Source organism: Diadema antillarum, unplaced genomic scaffold (genome assembly GCF_040938485.1).
Source record: "Diadema antillarum isolate AM-2024a unplaced genomic scaffold, OU_Dant_1.0 scf00000131, whole genome shotgun sequence".
Taxonomy (NCBI): domain Eukaryota; kingdom Metazoa; phylum Echinodermata; class Echinoidea; order Diadematoida; family Diadematidae; genus Diadema; species Diadema antillarum.
The window spans coordinates 3063930-3076024 of record NW_027271020.1 but is presented as its reverse complement, the minus strand read 5'-3'; the positions used below and the strand labels follow the sequence as shown (position 1 = coordinate 3076024).

At 37.4% G+C, this 12095-nt stretch overlaps 1 protein-coding gene across 1 annotated transcript; it reads left to right on the top strand.

The window, feature by feature from the left end:
* Nucleotides 1-10802: 10802 nt before the first annotated feature.
* On the top strand, nucleotides 10803-11747 carry LOC139720672 (solute carrier family 35 member G1-like). Its single transcript, XM_071632028.1, has one exon. The coding sequence runs from the start codon at nucleotides 10803-10805 to the stop codon at nucleotides 11745-11747; it is 945 nt and encodes a 314-aa protein (XP_071488129.1).
* Nucleotides 11748-12095: the final 348 nt, after the last annotated feature.

The following is a 12095-nucleotide window of genomic DNA, read 5'->3' as shown; positions in this document are numbered from 1 at the left end:
ATTTGCCAAACCTCTGAGAAGAACATTCTACACCCAAATCACACAAATTATCAACTAAACCGCAGTTTCAGTCGATTCAGGCAAGTCTGCCTACGATGAACAGTAGCTAGTATGGTACGTATGTCTACTATCTCCTATCCCTGACTAAAACGTAAGAGGATGAAAAGGAAAATCAATACAATATTGCTTCGGATTGCCGGGGTAAATTCAGATTGAAACACTCGCACTACATATACGTGGATACTATACATGTAAACTTTGGTAATTTGTCCTTGAGGTATTTTCCTGTAAAATTTTGTTTTATTTCATTTTCCTTGCGGGTTAAATGTTGATTGTTAAGCACACTAAAAACCACCAAGAGGCATAGACATCGAAATCAAGTCGCTCCGAAAGCTGAACGTTTGAAAAGTCTTCTCTCATGTCCTTTGCATGTTCCTTCCTATGAAACTTGAAATCTCATAATAGAAGCTGTGCGGTTCCACCTGAAGAGAAGATGTTCTGTTGTCCAGATAACAGAGTAGCGGTTTGACGAAGAAGGTGCTTTGAGTCCTCTGTCTAAGTTGCATGACGTCCACCAGTGACCGGTCTACCTTTACCTGCAAGTGAATATGGGAAACAGATGATTGCAGAACTGCCATTGGCTGAACTCTCTGGCACATTCTTCAAACAGTGCTCAACCAACAATGGGGAACTGCTTCTGCAGGTGCCACTTTAGTGGAAAAAAACTCTGGACTAATAAATTCTATTTACACTACACAGTCTGGACTACAACCTCCTTATTGTGCCCTCTGTTGGGGGTTACCTGCACGTAGAAAAATCCACTCAACGAAAAGGTAATGTACCACATGGTTGGCCAAATTGGACAGTATACTTAATGGTTTATTCCAAGCCACATTTTGTTTAGTGTTTAGTCACTTACTATACTTGTTTCCCGATGTAGATCAGAATAGATTTGGATATTGGCTGTGAATTAAGTAAGCATTTCCAGGACCACAATAATCGACGTAGAGTACGTCAATAGTTACGCGGTCTAGAGCATCTTATTGCATGTGAAATCTTATATAATGAACCATAATGCGTCTAACTTACATAACCATAATTATTATTTATTCACAGGAGACACGAAGACAATTTACCATGGAACGAATGATTATGGATAAATAAACTACATCTAATAAACTACATCCTTCTAATGTCCGTTTCTTTTATTTTACAACCGAATTGTTTTGTATACGTCACATCTTCCAGATTTACAGAGTGCAAAATGAGTCAACCGTATGTATGTCAACTTATTGTACAAAACAGTGAAAAGGACAACGCAGAAAGAACCAACTTCGAATTCAAAACTACACTTACTCCATTCTTCCTCTTCATTTCTAATCTGTCATCACCCTCATGATCAAACATCTCTTTCATTATACTTTCTAATTTCTAAAGGAATCAGGTCATCTTTTTAAACATCAGATTTGCATTCAGAGCCAATCTTCTCATTGTCCTGTTATACGGTAAGGTAAAATGGATTTTCCTAAGATTTCTCACCTTTCTTTCATTACGTTCACATTCTCATTCCCATTTGTAAGATCATTTATCCCTCTGAACTCTCTTGATTACCTATCATAATATATGCAAATGAGAATAACAAAACAAATTTTACATTTCGGACAATGAAATAACAAGAATATTTGAATATAGAGACGATATTTCTGAACATCAGTTTACACAAAACACTGTATAAGATGTACGTGTTTTCTCGATAAATACGTGAGAAATATCTGTCACACATTTGTAGTAAAATATAATTAAAATGGTATGTTCTTGTTCTAACCGTGCCAACTCTTAAAGCCACTGTTTACCGTTGGGAGCAGTGATTAAAATAAAGATTAAGAGCTATCACAAGTGATGCTTATAATGTATGTGGTGCAGTTGTATCACAAAACATCCTACCTTATAAAAATGCAATAAAGCCACAAAATATAAGGGGATATGACTAATTTTCTCAAACCAAAACTGTAGACGGTTTTTTCTGGAAACGATTTTGATAAAGACTATGGTTCACCATTTGTATTGTTATAACAAGTTGGTGAAAATTGAATGACTTATCTGGGAGCATGCCTAAAAACCATAGGTCCCTATCCCTGGCTTGAGGTGCACACAGTTAGGCTGAGTCATATTTCTTTTACTAAAGTGGTAGAATGCTATCTCGCCATACTATTGCAAAAAGGTAACTCTACTAGAAAGACTAGTGTCCCACAGTGTGAAACACAATATTTATCACAGTGTGCACGCATTGTAAACACAGTGTGAAATCTCTTCACACTGTTAAATTCTAGCGTTTTAATATTATGAACACATTGTCAATTATCAATTCAGAGTGTGAAACAAAAAATTACTATTGAAATTTTAGTGAAAAACCAGACCACAGTGAGATGTCATTTTCACAAAATATTAATGTTAAATTCGAGCGTTTCGCGTTTTCGCATAGTCGACATAGTCGACATAGTGAACACATTATGAACACTCTGTGGGACACTGCGTTCTTTCAAGGAGTAATAACATGATGAAAGTTTGCAGATTTGCAATGGAACTTCAACTGTTAAATGTCTAGAAATATGATAGGAGCACAATTCCTTTATGTCCCAAATTGGAACAAGAAGAGTATTTTCCAGGTGATTGAATTTGCGATCAAAGAGCACTTTGAGGAAATGAGAAAGAAATTTGATTTTCAGGAGAAAATTTGCGATTTTCTAATGCATTATTGAAGCAATTATATTTCTTTTAAGGTACTACAGTCAAACACGGAAATAGTTAATTATATATATATATATATATATATATATATATATATACAGACAATGAAGACAAACAAGTTGACATGATGCATTAGATTCCAACTTCATTTATTTGTAAATCAAATTTTATTTACAAATAAATGAAGTTGGAATCTAATGCATTATGTCAACTTGTTTGTCTTCATCGTCTTCATGCTCTTATTCCAACACGCAGATAATAATACCATTATTTATATATATATATATACATATATATATATATATATATATATATACGTATATATATATTGAGAGAGAGAGAGAGAGAGAGAGAGAGAGAGGGAGAGAGAGAGGAAGAGAGGGAGAGACCGCACAGTAAAGTAGGCCTACAGTCTGAGGGAAAGCTATTGCATATACATTACCAGTCTGTTTTCTGCAGCACCGGTCCATTTATGACACCTTGCCAGTCTTTCAAATATCCGTTAATACCCAGGGTGAAGTGCAGTCATGTAGTGTATATGATTTCTATGTGCAAATCTGCTCCAAGAACAACACGACTGTTTGATAGTCACTTACGGGTGCAACACATGCATTTGTACCAAGCATAATACGCCGCAGATGTGAAGTGCTAATAAGAGAGAATGGTAACAGGGAAAAGGGAGAGTAAAAACGATTGGAGAGAGAGGTTATTTGAACATGAATCATTGATTGTGATCACGACATGAGTAGCGATACAATTCATTGCATTCACCTTTTATTTCCTGACGAAGGAAAAGATCTGAGAGAATGAAAAAAAAATAACTAAGGCCAAAGGGCTCATAAACACACAGGAAAGGTTAGGGCCTTATGAATCGGACAAGACCTAGAAATGTTTCATAAAAATTGATTGCACAGTACATTTAACAGGGGCTATTGTGGTTTCTGCCAATGAACATGCTGATATTCAATTTTGGTGACAAGTATGACCCAGGACTTGATTTTGTTGTCCTGTTGATCATAGAAGAGAATTACACAGACTTTACTCTTCTGGGGTGACAGTTTCAAGCGTGACTCGTTTGTAAGGTGTGCGTTAACATTATTATTGAAACAGTTGTGTTTTACTTCTCAATGCAATTGTGTACATCGGCATGACCAATGATACACAACAGTGGGTAACACACACCGTAGTTCAACGCATACAATGTTCCACACTACTGTAGTGTACATTCCCCACCCATGGTGACTGCGGGGCATTTATTCACACATACACATAATACAGTAATGTTGTCATTGTCACCAATGTACGATAGGGTTAGCTTAATTGTACAAAGTCATTAAAGTAATGAGAATCAAGAACTATTAACGTTGTCATTCAATGCATGAGGGAGAAGAGACATCAGGGGGATGTGGATGTGGTACACAACAAAATAACTTAATATTAACTCTCTCAGAGTGCCTACAGTATCAGTCCACCACTCCTTGGGTTTCCTAGAAATCCGAAAACATTAAGTGTCAGTTATCATCGGAAAAAAGGGGAAGAAGATGATATTCATCTTTACGACCTTATTGTGATCATGAAAAAAATCTAACCTAGGTAAGTTGCATACATTTATCCATATCATCAAGATGTGTTGAATTGATTTCTTTGGTGCACACGACCATCCTCTCCCCCCCCCCCCCCATGCAGACTACTTACACTGTAGGCCCTATACATCTTAACACCAAAAGTACCACTTCAAATTCTTAACACATTATGTACATTATCAATGTGTTATTCACAGAGGAACGCGTCATAAACCAGGCCTTGTAAGAATAATTTCAGACGGGTACATCAAACTGTTTCCTAGCTGGTTAGAAGGAGAGCCCGGCGAGGAGACTAGCTTGTTTGAAAACGAGTAGAAAAAAATTGCAACATCCTAATGTAGCATTTATACGAGCTTAGTTATATTTCTTTTTTTTTTCACTTGCATAAAATCCCCCCTACGCAAACCAACCCCCCCCCCCCAAAAAAAAAAAAAAAAAACCTCTTTCTTTTGGTCTTGAGTACTGGCAATGAGGGGTTATATAGAAATAACTTTACAAAATTGTATGGAATATGCATGTACGATTGGCAATGTTAGCTTGATTTTATTTCATGAGTTGATATGATTTATTTTCCCATAATGATCATATATGGCATACAAATGAAACAATACACAACATTAACAAAATATATACGCAATTCATATCAGAACATATTTTCTGAACTGAAAAAAACCCTAAAAATATGTTTATGTAATATTGGAACGTGAGTTTAGGCCACCATGAAACAAGTCGTGCATGAAGCCACGACCCAGAAGAGTTGAATCTGCATTGCTTTTCTCAACAGGGTAAACAAAAAACAAACCGTGAAATCTGGGCACGCCCGTGCAATCAAACCGTGTCAGCATGTTCATTAACATAAACAAAAAAAAAAACCCACTAAAAACAACAACAAAAACAAACACACAAACAAACAAACAACAAAACAAAACAAAACAAAATAAAACCGCACCATTGTTTCCGGAAGTACAAAGATAAGAGTGGAAACGTGCGGAAAGAACGATTTATCAGTGAAAACAGGAGGACCTATATAGGTTAGAGAGAAGGTTGGTGATTCATGGCTGGGGGAAATTGATATAAGGATCCTTACAGTCCCCACTGACACCAAATTCTAGTGAATTCTTTGTGGATGATGACTTCGTGTGATACGGATCACAAAGCCAGGAATTGTTTGATGTAAGTATTGTATCGAATGTCTTTAATCTTTCCATTCTTTTTCCTTTTCTGCACCCATTAAGTTTCATGCAATGGGACCCGGATAGATGTGTAGTATATGCATGTTTCACACTGATGTGGAAAATGAAGATAGTCTTTGTATTATTGTATGGTATTATTGATCTTTGGAAATTATCAAGATTCTGGTATATCTTACTGCGGGTTATCTCATCAAATTTGGAATTTTAATTTTGATTAGATAACCAGCAACAGGGTAAACCAGATTCTAATCTTAAGGTTCTATTAAATTCTTCGCATAAAGACAATATTGAATTCCCACATTCTTAAGAGGTTTTATTCTTATAGTATGTCTAAATTTGACGCAGCACATAAATCAAATTTGATTTTTGACTTGAATCCCCCACATTACAAAACCCCCCAAACTGATTAGGTGTTTCGCATCATTTTGATTACTGGCACGTGATTGGGGCGAATCCTTTACAAAAAAAAGGGGGGCGCACACGCCCCCATTTTTCTTTTTATTTCTTTTGTTTTAACACACACACAAAAAAATTAAAGGCGCGCTCGCCCTGTGTGCCCCCTCTGGGTCCGCCACTGGATTAGATTCTATTTATTCCCATTTGCCAACCCTGTGTTATTCGATAATTTTCTTATTACTGTTGCTATCTTTACAAGTATGACAAAAATATTTTCCTATGTTGACAGAGAAAATGTCTGCATTTCATATTGCTGTGACTGCGACGAATACTTGAAAAAATGTACAACGCGTATCATAATATATGTTTTAATAGACTGCTGCTATTTCTTTGTCTGAAATATTTTCTTCTCTCTATTTGTGTATGCAGGTAACAAAGAGGGTTCAAAGAGATGAATAATGTCATTACAAACCAGAATCAGAAGGTCCATATGAAAGTTACGCAAAACAGGTGAGAATCAGTAGAATCCATCAATCCAGACGCGTCATGCAACAAATGAGAATTATTTTGAGCACAAGTATCACGTGAAACTTCATTGCACAGATTTATTTTAGGGGAATTATAGACTATTGAAAAGTAATTCCAATACGAACGTGTGGAAATTCACAAAAAAACACTCATAGCAATTCTATAAAATTCGGATAAAAATTAATGAACTTATGAGGGCGTCTTATTTTTCACTTACGTATACCGACACAATGTTCTTGAGCAGTCAATAGGTTTTCCCGGCCAATTTCGCACTTTTGTCAGTCCAATTCCTAATTGCTGCATTCAATTTAACAAAATTTAGCGTAGATCAATTTTATGATCTCTTCATTCAAATTCATTTTGAAGCATTCAAATTACCTTTAGCCTCATTCTTATCAACAATTTTTCAATTGAAATTCGTAAAACAAGCACCATTTCACTATTCGTTCATTCGATTTAGAATGATATAGTCACGTGATCACGGACATGCCGCACTCGTTCTTTCAAATTCATTTTTGGGCATCCAATTTAACATCTTTTGCAGTCAATTTAGCACGCATAATTATGCTTTGGTTCTTTCTTCATTTTTTTTTTGGCAACATAGTTATTGTTTTGCAAGCGTCATTACATTTCATATTTTCGTACTTATTTTAGAGATTTTGGCAACAGTTTTTTTTTCTTCAATGTGCTTTATGATTCTTCCAGTCCGAAGATATAGTGCATCATGTGGCCACAACTTTGATATATATATATATATATATATATATATATATATATATATATATATATATACCTGGCCGTTGAGTGCTTTATTCCGAGTGTGATGTCGGCCAGTTCTAGGAAGTCAAGGTTATGATCATCAAATGTTCCTATAATTCTTTTTCTGTCTTCTTGAGATATACGTCTGTATCTAACTTGTGCTGTCATGACTATAAGAAGATGAAGTTAATCTGTAGTATTGGTACATGTAGGCCTAAAATGACATGTATGAAAGAAAAGGGGCGTTACAGAACAACAAACTCGAGTTATAATATGGTCAAAAATATGATACTTTTACTGTTTAACAGCGCGTGGATGAAACAAAAAGTCACATAGAAATACACGTTTAAATGTTATCACCTTTTCTAAAAAGAAATAACATGACGTTAATTTGAATGAACATGTTAGGAATTTGACTGCCCATACGCGAAATTGAATGACTGAAATACCCCTTTCGACCAGTGTTGGCGAATTTGAATGACTGAAGAGCACGTGCCAATTTGAATGCTCGTTTTACGAATTCGAAAGACACATGTGCAAATTTCATTGATCAAAATGCTAAATTGAACGACCAACTTGGAATTTTGAGTGACAGAATGTGCAGTGACGAGGATTTTCGCTAAATTGAATGAACCTTTTATCAAATGGACTGACAAAAGTGCGAATTGGCCGGGAAAACCTATAATATCCGAATGAGTATGTTTATGACGTCATCACCTGACACCTTGCCATGTATTAAATTTGTACAAAAAATATTGAAATTTCCAGTGTGTGTGTGTGTGTGTGTGTGTGTGTGTGTGTCTTGAACAAGTATCAAATCATATTGTATATGTGAGTGATCATCATTTGAAGTTATCAGACCGGTACATTGTAATACATCACAGTTTACTATTCCATAGCAGAAAATGGATTTTTCGTCACATTTTTCTTAATGTACACGACAAATAGAAACTTGTGAGGTAATAGCATAGCAGCTCACAGATTTGCATAGTCATATCAACTCTTCGAGAACTGTTTTGCAAACAATTGATAATTAGCACAGTTCCCTTCATAACTTCCCTGATTTATAAGCATATCCGATTTCTTCTTTTTTTAAAATCTCGCTATGGTGCCTTACAAGGGCTACTTTCAGTTGTCAGACTAACACTGAACTGGTCCGGATTTCCCCATAAACAAGATTAAATCAAAATAAAAGAAAAAAAGAGGAATCTCCATTATAATGGTGATTATGCATGTCAAATGTACATAAGAAATAGGAGAACCGTAGACGTGGATTTAAAGTATGTTCTTTTGTATTGCCTTTGCTATCTTGTAGGGTGAGCTAGTGGATCATTAAACAAAGTGTCGACCCATAATGCAATTTGTAATGTTGGTGACGTTCTAGACCAGTATCAATTTGCTGCTAAAAAAAACATAACAGAACCTTTAGCGATACTATCATCAATCATAGAATGTCAGTGTGTTCCCTATGATGTAAAAGGACGAATGCCCCCTACATACAGGACGCTAAACAATGCCGATGACGTCCGGAGGTCGTCCACTATTCACCCGTCTCGCACGAACAGTGGATGAACAGTGGACGAACAATATTTTAATGTCAGTGTGTTCCCTATGATGTAAAAGGACGAATGCCCCTTACATACAGGACGCTAAACAATGCCGATGACGTCCGGAGGTCGTCCACTGTTCACTCGTCTCGCACGAACAGTGGATGAACAGTGGACGAACAATATTTTAATGAACAGTGTCGTTCCGTTATGAAAGGTCTCTGCACGAACACTGGACGTCAACCAGAACCGTAAATCCTAGAACGCGGTCATGAGCGGGATTTATTTGTACGCTGAAAAAAGAAGAAGAAAAAAACAGGAGGAAAAAGGAGGGGAGGGGGGGGGGGGGGAGCGGGCGGGTAACGTGTACAGAGTGCATGCATGCATTGTGTATGCAGGCAATGACGATAAAATAAGTGCTGACGATTTCAATAATCTGTTGACTTGAACCTTTTAAAGGGACTGTACAGTACTGGTTGAGGTGGGGATTCATGTTTTGAACATTTTTAAGTGAGATAATGAGAAACCTCTTATGAGATATGAAAGAGCATGCAATTTTAAGAAGGATTCAATGTTTATTTGATGAAAATTGGTTTTCAAATGGCTGAAATATCCAAAAAATCGATAATAATAAAAGGCGACAGGCCACAACTTTATTAGGATCTCTTTGTTTCACCTTGTTTTTGGATATCTCAGCCATTTCAAAACCGATTTTCATCAAATAAACTTTTGATACCCCTTAGAATTGCATGCTCTTTAACATCTCATATAGTGGTTTCTGAATATCTCGCAAAACGTTAAAAGCTAAATCTTCACCTCGACCAGAACTGTACACACCCTTTAATCTTAAAACTTTACTTATATTTTGACTTGATTAAGCGTATAATAAACTGCAGTAACACAGGACGAAACAATTTTAGAAGTATCATTGAAGAATTTGCTGCATCGGCAGGCAAAGCGCTCGACGACGTTGCCGCGGTAACGTGTGTCGACCGCACTCCAGACGAACCTCCAGCATGAAATGGTGCTCTGCCCGCATCTCGTGTTTACTTAAAGGAAACCCAAACCCAAAGAGAAATGTGGATTGAGTGAAAGCCGCAACATTAGTAGAACACATTAGGGAAAATTTGAGGAAAAATCGTTTCCTATGAAAATTAAATACACATTCCATCAACTTGATACTGACATAATGGGTAGCAATCATTCCCCCTGCTTTCTGAAAGCGGTTAGTCAAGTGCTCCTTCATGTACAATAATCATTATGTCAGGTCCAAACAAGTACATGTACTGTGTCGGATTTTATCGCCAGTTCTCCATTCATCATTTTCTTTTAATACTTTGCACGCAGATAAAGAGAGGGCTCATCGGTCATTGGAGGAGGACATACACTGTATAAACAGAGGACTCCAAGCCAAGTATCGTCATCGTTGCATTCCTACTTTGTTTTCCCAGACAACAGAACATTCTTCTCTTCAAGTTCAGTTTCATCTTATCGCAGTGAACTCCTAAAGGCGACTTGATGAGTGGAGTTTCTTCTTGGAGGCCTTCAAGTGTTAGAGGACATGAATGAAACGTTTTCAAGTGTTCCACATTAAAATCAAGCATGTGTTTATACGATTATGACAACGATGAAATTGCTCTGGTAATCCGAAGCTGTGTAGGTTTTACTGATGTCTTTTATTCTCTTATGATTTGTTGGGGACAGAACACACGTGGAGGTTGAAATACCAGCTATACCGTCATTAGGCAGAGGTGCATATAATACGTGTGTAGCATGCTGGCAACGAAAACTGCACTTCACTTGATTACTTGTTAAATTTGGGTTATACATTTTTGTGACATCATGCACTTCTTGTAGGTTTGTCAAGGGTGAATCGCAAAATTTAAGATAGCAGGGAAATGGGTGTCTGCAAGAGAAAGAATTAATGATAGTTGAGGCTAGCAAGCTGCTGGAGATTATTCGGGCACTGAAGGGTCATTAGGAAGAGAAAGAAAAGAGGGATTCTTCAAATCTGCCGTGCAGTTCAAGAGATTATCAAACCCGTGGAGATGGGTTGTTTCTGGAGGAACCTGCGCCTCCACAAAGGGTTAATTTTTGCCTTTGCCTCATGCATCTTTATGTCATGTGGTTCCATTAGTGTCAAGATACTATCAGGGAGGATTTCTCCCACTGAAGTGGCCACTTTGCGTCTCTACTGTTTCTTTGTCCTCATTTTACCTCTCTTAGTCCTCTTCCGTGTGCCTCCTAAGGTGACTCTTACTCAGTTGAAGTGGCTTCTTCTGAGAATTGTGGCGGGGACCAGTGCCATGACTCTGAGTTTCTATTCTTACCAAAACATTCCAGTTGGCGACGCTATTGCCATTTTTTTGTGCAACACCATCTTCACTGGTATCTTCGCTTGGATCACCATGGGCGAAAGGTATACCATTGTTGATGCCTTGTTGGCGGTGATTGCAATACTTGGCGTGGCGCTGATTGCCCGGCCGTCGTTTCTCTTTGGCGATCTTGTGGCAGCTCCCGAGGAAGGGAACACTCTTCTGGGAGTCCTTGCTGCGTTACTCTGTGCACTATGTGATTCTATCGTCTTCGTCCTGACTAGGAAGCTTGGAGGAATAGTGGTCCATCCATTTATCCAGATCATGGCCTTTGGCAGTGCAGGGAGTGTCTTATCTGCCATTGTGACAACAGCTCTAGGAGAGTGGAGAATCCCTCAATGTGGAAAAGACAGGCTCATTCTTATATTCATAGGCATCATTGGTTCCTTCGATCAGATCTGCATGACTCTTGCATTTAAGCTGGAGAGAGCATCCTATGTGGCGATGGTCAAGAGTAACAATGTTATAGTGGCCTTTCTGTTGGAGTTCGCTGTCTTTAATACAGTTCCTCATTGGCTGTCTGTGATCGGGACACTATTGGTTTTGTTTAGTTCTTTGGGAGTTACCATCAAGAAATGGATTGCTTCAAGGAATCTCCCTCAAGAAGGGGAAAATTAAGTGAAGAGGAGAGAGAATGTAAAGAGCAGATGATCTATAATTCTGATGATTAGAATGCCTAAGAATCACATCGACACTGATTGGATTATACACCTCGATGTACCTATTTCATGAAATTACATCATTTGTTTCATTCACGTCGTGCCTGTTGAATGCTGTAAACATGTTTACATTTGATTAAAGTAGCATTTTGTTTGTTTTTGTACTTCATCCGTTCTGATAAGTTATCGTATTTGATTATCGTATGGTTTTATTATGTACTGTTCATGCTGGTTCTGTAACAGCGCAATGAGCATCTTTTTTTTGACGGACTCCAGCGCTTTACAACAGGCCGATAATTCTTATCAT

Excerpts from the sequence above, each read along its gene's own strand:
- LOC139720672 (XM_071632028.1), top strand. The coding sequence starts at position 10,803 with ATGGGTTGTTTCTGGAGGAACCTGCGCCTCCACAAAGGGTTAATTTTT.